The sequence below is a fragment of the Chenopodium quinoa genome, unplaced genomic scaffold (assembly GCF_001683475.1).
Source record: "Chenopodium quinoa cultivar QQ74 unplaced genomic scaffold, ASM168347v1, whole genome shotgun sequence".
Classification (NCBI taxonomy): domain Eukaryota; kingdom Viridiplantae; phylum Streptophyta; class Magnoliopsida; order Caryophyllales; family Amaranthaceae; genus Chenopodium; species Chenopodium quinoa.
Window position 1 is genome coordinate 4,236,195 of NW_018745170.1, and position 7,498 is coordinate 4,243,692.

The window sequence follows — 7,498 nt, forward strand, 5'->3', positions numbered from 1 at the left end:
AAATAAAACCCAATTGAAATTAGGTGTAGTAGGGTTTTTGAGCCTTGAAAGAAAGAAGGCAAATTCAGCAGAGCAATTCCTCCTCCACACCTCCGCCGTCACCATGGGTCGTATGCACAGTGGCGGGTATCACCTCTTTCTCCCTCTTCTCCTTTCTTTACCCTTTAATGGCGGTTTATTATTCTGATTATTGCATTGTATTCTTTTGTTTTTAGTAAGGGTATTTCTTCCTCTGCTCTTCCCTATAAGCGCACACCACCTACTTGGCTCAAGATCTCCTCTCAAGATGTTAGTGTTTTCTGTCTCTTTTTTTGCTTTGTTTTCATATTTTGCATTGTGGGTGTCTGGGTGATCAGGGAAATGACTGTAAAGGTTTTTAAATTAATTATCTTATGCAATGTACATGTTTTCCTGGTTAAATTTGGTTATGTTATTGGTATTTTGATAAAGGATTGAAGAAATTGTTTAAATTTATTGATTTTTGTAATATCGATTATTTTTTTCTGGGTAAATTTTGGTGAATGATGGTTATTTTGAGAAAACATTGAAAATGTTGGTTATATTCATCAATTTTGCAGTACCCATGAATTTTCTGTGGGTAAATTTGGTTGGGTAATGATTATTTTGAGAATTGAATTTGAAAATGTGGGTTATATTAATCAATTTATGCTATACCCCACTTTTTTTGGGTTATTGAATGATGTGCATTTCAAAAAATGGTTGTAAACTTGTTTGAATTTATTTAATTATGCAATGCACACTAATGGGTACTTAGATAAATGATTGAAAAAGTCTCTAAACTTATCAATATTTGCAATGCCCATGTTTTTTTTTTTGGGTTGATTTCTGATGGGTATTTTTGTTTGCAGGTAGAGGATAACATTTGCAAGTTTGCAAAGAAGGGTCTTACACCATCACAGATTGGTGTGATTCTTAGGGATTCTCATGGTATTGCTCAGGTTAGGAGTGTTACCGGCAGCAAGATCCTCCGTATCCTCAAGGCCACTGGTATACTCGCCTTCTCAATCATTTGAATTTTATCATATAATATGTTGTTATTGGTAATGTACTACAGTTATGACTAATCGTAGTGGTATATATAATATACAAATCAATTAAAGTTGCTCTGCAATGTTCTAATGAACAGGTATTTGAAAGTATAGACTGTTATGATATTATTGAGAATATATTGGTAGTGATAAGTAATGGAAAAAGAAAGTTGTTTGAATGTCAGCATTTGAGTTTTTGAGGATTCATTTGGTCTGTGGTTTGAAATGGTGGAGTGAGTGAGTAATTATGGAAATTTTTGCCGTAGTTTCTGAGCTTTGTTTATTGTGTATTGTAAGTTTGGTGATGCTGAGCCTTATTTAGCTGAAGTTTCTTTGCTCAAACTTTGACCCTTTAGTTATTGATAATTGTTAGTTGCAACTTGCAAGGCTGGAAAGATAGAACTTAAAATTGTACTTTGAGAACCTTATGCATATTCCTTTGCATATTAAACTATTTGTATTTGTGGCTGGTCAGTAGAGAATTGATCTTCCCATTGTTTAAAAATTTATTTTCTTAAATTTCTTATGGCTCATTTGATAGGGTAGTATTATATATAAGCAGCATTGTCAAAAAATTCTCATGGACTCTCTGTGACAATCCTTCTCTGCCTTTTAGTTTATATTTCAGTATTTTCTTCTTAATTTCCTTGATAGTAAGTTGTAATGAAATTTTAAAGAAAAGAACACACTTGGGTAACATAAAGGGGTTCGATTGCATTAAGTGTACATTAGAATGGTGTATTTCTTGTAAAGAAAAATATGAACTACAGTCTCAATGCTATTACCACTCTTAATTGTTGCCTCCCAAATCTGCCGTTAGTGGTAGAAGCTGAACCAATCTTAGTATTAAGCTATTAATAACTGCAAGCAAGACTTAGCTGGGAATGATGACTGAAAATCTGAAATTAGAGAATTGATGGTACTTTTCCTTGCACATTTGAAATTGGTTTGAAATGACTTGGTGATTGTTGTGAAGACTTCTTTTGCATCAAGATGGTTTTTTGATTTCTTTTGAAATTTGAGTGTGTCTAGGCCAACTACATGAACTTTTTTGCTTACTGTGTGTTGTTTAGGTCTTGCTCCTGAAATCCCTGAGGATCTCTACCATCTTATTAAGAAGGCTGTAGCAGTCCGTAAGCATTTGGAGAGGAACAGAAAGGACAAGGACTCTAAGTTTAGGTTGATTTTGGTTGAGAGCAGGATCCACAGACTTGCTCGTTACTACAAAAAGACAAAGAAGCTCCCACCAGTCTGGAAATAGTGAGTCTCGTCTTTTTAAGACTGTTGAACCATAATCTTTTTTGGGGTTCCCTCGTGCAATTGTTGTATGATGTTAATATATCCTTCATCTGCTTACCTGTTAACCCATTTTTTTAACAACTTTTACTTGCAGCGAGTCTACAACTGCCAGCACCCTCGTGGCCTAATACTCGTGGTAGAAAGATGATAGCTTCAGGCAGAGGGCAAATTGGGCTTTATTTCTTTGTAACAGAATTATAACCTTCATCTCACAGTTGTGGTTATGATCAGATTTTTTTTTTTTTACCCATTTCCGTAGGAAGTGCTGTAGTACTTGTCATCTGCTATTACTTGAAAATTTTGGTCGTTGAAGTCTTCGATATTCATATTTGTTTGCTCTTGAGATTTTGTTGAAATGATGAATTGCTCAAGACATACAGACACATTAATGTTGAGTAGAGGTGTAGGGCATTTCGTATTCTCCAAGCAATTCTTGATTAGTCTTCAAATGTTTCCTTTTAGTTATAATCTTGTGTTTCTCATTGTGCAAACAAAGAAATAAAGCAGAACTATGGAGTACCTAATTGTGAGAATATACATTACTAAAGACGGACAAGTATTTGACTATTCTCACATTTAAGTAGGGATCTTAACTCTGAAGTCCCGGATGTCTCTGTTAACCCTAGACCAGTTACAGGATATGGGTATAACACACGCAGACTTTGAAGTAATCTTGATTTATGCTATAATTTAATTTCGCTCCTGCAAGTAGCGCAGCAAGTAGACTTTTAGAAGAGATGTAAGCTGTGATTATAGTGCTTAGGGCTGGACATGAGCTTGCTCAGAATGTGTTTGGTCTTCTTTGATGTTGAAGTCTCTCTTTTTTGATAGGCCTTCATTATGGACTAACGGTTAACTTAGGTTGTAAATGCCAGAAGAAAATGCTCGTGCGCTCAACTGTTGATAATGACTTTCTTGCAAAGCCGTGATAGATATTCCCATATTCTTCTATACTACTTCTTCTGCCCCTATTTTTTTTTGCCCCATTTGGCTTTTCACGGTCTCCAGGACATGTTTAAAACGTATATAACTTCATTTTTATACGTGTCAAAATCATAAAAATTTGATATTAATAAAATATACAATGAGATGAATCTAACAAGACCCCACATGATAGAAGGAGTACTAATTATTTTTTTTATGCTTGTGAATGCATAATTTCTACAGTTAACATTATTAACTTTCACTTCAACGTATTGATTGATGAGATGAAGGAAGGTGTAGAAAACAAGTTAGAATCGTGGAGATGATATCGGAGTCTCGGATATTTGGAGTGTATGTTTACCGGAAGTATAATTAGGAAGGTAGGAGAGCTTTGATTGAATATTGTACGAGGTTATGAATTCTTTAGCTATAGCTATCTAGAATCAATTATTAAAAGACAGGGAATTGGATGGAGATGTGGATCATATTTAAAAAGAAAAAAAAAAGCGGATGGTTGAAGTGGAAGAGTGCTAGGAGTTCCTATGTGATTTTGGCCAGATGCCCTGTAGAGTAAGGAAAATCCTGTAGCGTGACAGATAGACCTTCATTGATTATGGTACATCGTATTACATTCACAAACGGAGATGCTTATATTGTGATTACTATGTGGACATACTAGAAAGGATCAGTTGAGAAATGAGGTTTATAAAGAAGGTAGGGGTTAGTGGCTTACATGACTACATCTATTGAGAACAAGATGAGTGTGAATCACCAACCACTTACGATGGTTTGCGTGAATTGATACACTTACACACGGTTAAGAGGCTTGAAGAGTTGTAACGTCAAAGAGAGTGATATAAGTTTATTGGGAATCAAGGGGTATATATATATATATGAGCGTTTCTCAACCTTTAATAACTTGAGTAATAAATGTACTAATAACATTTGTTGCTATAAAAATTATATTTTGATGGTATCATCTTAATAAACAAATAGTATTTTTGATATCAACAAAATGTTTTGCTTTTATTGGTATTAATGTAGTATGTAATACTACTATTTTGATATAATAGTAATACCATCTAAAGGGGGCGTTTGGTTCGCGAATATAGGTATGAGGTATGGGTTTAGAATGACTAAAACTCATACCATATGTTTGGTTGTCAAAAGTATGAATTTAAATCCATACCTCAAACTCATGAGATATGGGGTTTAGAAACCTTAGGAGGAGGTGGATTTGACTCATTCTATTCCCTTAAATATCAAATAAAATGAGGGAATAGTAAGAGATTCCATTCTAGAATTGAACCAAACACATAATATTAAGTATCAAGTTTCAACCCAATACCACCTTAACCCCATTCATGATTCCAAACCCATACCATTTTGCGACCCAAACGCCTAAATACATTTATATACCAATGAACATTATTATGGTGACACACTACAAGAAATGAGCCGAATACCGATGGTCAAAAACCATCGGTAAACATACCCAAAACCATTGATATCACATTTACCGATGGCTGCCATCGGTATTTTAGCTAACGGAGAACCATTCGTCGGCAAAACAAGAAATACCGATGGAAAAACCATCGGTAAAAGTGATACCGATGGCTTTACCGATGGCAATTTAACGTTGTAATATTATAAAATACCGATGGCAAAAGCCATCGGTGTTTTGTAACGATGGCAAAAAGTCATCGGTATTTTAGGTTTACCGATGATGCCATTGGTAAATTCAAAATTAAAAATTAAAAAAAAAAAATTAATACCCACCCCCACCCACTGCCCCTACCCATCCCCTCATACCCCCCTAGGCCCCTGTCCCCATACCCGAAACCACCTACCACCACCACCCACTACCGCCCAAAACACCACCTATTTCACCCCCAACTAACCCTCTTTCGCCACCGAACACCCGATTACCACCACTACCCAGCGCCACCACAAATACCGGCCTACCACCATCCATCGCCGCCCCAAAACACAAAACAACCATGCAACAAAAAAATAAATGAAAATAACTAAAAAAAAGAAATCAACCAAAAAACAAAACTCAACTACAAACAAGCCATAAAATCAACCACTTACCAAAAACGAAATCAACCACTTATCAAGAACGAAATCAACTAAAAATACAAAACCAACAAAATAAAACCCACGGAATTAAAAAAAAAAAACGGAAATATAAACGAAATCAACCAAAAATGAGCATACCTTTGATTATCATGGTAGAATTTCATTTACTTAAGGTTTTAATGGTCAAATTCGACTATAGAAACTCCAGATCTGGAGTTTTCATGGTCGAATTTAACCATAAAGACTAAAACACCATCGAAATGCTTAAAAAAAACCACAAACACCACCAAAAACACCTATGAATCAAACCATTTACGGAGGAGAAACAGATGATTAAAAGAGGAGAGAGGGAGAAGAACAGATTAGAAAGAGAGGAGAGAGAGAGGGGAGAACAAATTAGAAGGAAAGGAGAGAGAGACAAACAAAGGAGAAAGGAGGAAAGAGAAGAAAGGAGGAACGGCTGTGATGAGGAGAGAGAAGGAAAGAAGAAAGAGAATAAGGGATTGGGGCGTCCCTTAGGGTTTATTTGACCCTTTTTGATTTTTTTTTTAAATATTTACCGATGGCTTTTCGGATTTTTCCCTAAAGTGAGCTTATTTGTAAAAGTATTTTGCAAATTGGTTGCGTGGCAAAATTATTTACCAAACTAAGCTTTCAGGGTAAAACGCTGTCTCGGACAGCGTTTTATGCCCTGGTTTTTTTTTTTAAAAAAAATTCAATTTGTAAAACGCTGCCCTATTGACCTTTTTTTTTTGAATTTCTTATTTTCTAAGTTCTTTTTTTTTTTAAAAAAAAAAATCAAATACACATAAGACGCTGTCTGGGACAACGTTTTATGTACAAAATTTTTGTTGCACATAAAACGCTGTCTCATAAAACACTGTCTGAGACAACGGTTTATGTACAATTTTTTTTGTACATAAAACGCTGTCTCAGACAGCGTTTTTCTGCCGGACTACAATACCAGTAGCCAGCAGACTTTCTTCTCTAATTTCTGCCCCATTTTTGCCCCCAACACACCACCCCCAGCCTTCAATAAGCCACCACCCTCAACCACCACCCCCACCACCAACCCCTACCATGGACCACCACCTCCCGCCACTTTCGACCACCCTTATGCACTTCAAAACACTCCAACCACCCCCAACAATACTACAACCACCTCCACCACCAGCCCCAACCTTACCACCACCGTAGACCACCACCAACCACCACCAACAGCACTATAACCACCATGAACCACCACGGGCCATCGCTTCTACCCCGTTTCTCATTATGGAGCCCAAATGTCTGCTGTTTGATATATATCGGCCTAGAAGGATCTATTTTTACTGACATAAGTTCGATTTGGATAAATAAAGAAATTAAACTTCAAACCACACACAGATTCATTCAAAAAACATTTATTATATTAATAATGTAAGTGTTATATACATCATTTTAGAATATCCGGCTACAGCAAATAAAACAAATAATATTATCCCGACTCATTTATTCGGGGTAACGGTTCTGTATCATGTCTGTCGTCCCTCCGTCTGACACGACGCCGCCTGTAATAAGTAATGGTGGTGAATGGATCTCGGGGCGGTGGGGGAGTCTGCTGGCCGGACGATGGGTCCTCCTGGGTACCAGTGGGCGTAGTACTGTGGATGATGTAATCATTTGCGTCTGGGTGACGTAGGATCACCTCCACCGCTGCTCTGGCCGAGCTCGAACTGTGAATGGACGGAGTGGCCATCATGACCGTCCCGCTGGTGGACGAGATAGCCGTGACCATATCTCTGTAAGGTAACGACGTCCATATCTCGCACCCCCTCGACCTGGGCTCCGGTGGGTCCATCTGCAAGGGCGACTGATAGTGCATCAACCATCGCCACCATGATTCAAATGTTACAAATGTTACAAACTTTAGAAAATCTGATACAAAATAATTCTACTTTCTACTACTACAACAAATAACAAATACAAACTTAGGTCCTATGTCGGTCTAGATGGACACATTGTCCGGTTGTGACCCTGCTGGTGACAGCGGCTGCATTTGCTCGGTGGCCGGTTAGTCTCATCTATTTCATTGCATATGCGCTTTGACCTTGGCCGCCCTTTTCCACGTACCATGTTACCGTTCGGAATGAGTTTAGGGCCGA

General features: G+C 37.3%; 1 protein-coding gene across 1 annotated transcript; it reads left to right on the forward strand.

Moving 5' to 3' along the window:
- Positions 1-2,797, forward strand: LOC110710199 (40S ribosomal protein S13). Its single transcript, XM_021888470.1, has 5 exons — positions 1-126; positions 216-288; positions 870-1,008; positions 2,123-2,309; positions 2,443-2,797. Exons 1-5 carry the CDS (start codon positions 104-106, stop codon positions 2,474-2,476), a joined length of 456 nt encoding a protein of 151 aa, XP_021744162.1. The 5' UTR covers positions 1-103; the 3' UTR covers positions 2,477-2,797.
- The last annotated feature ends 4,701 nt before the right edge of the window (positions 2,798-7,498 follow it).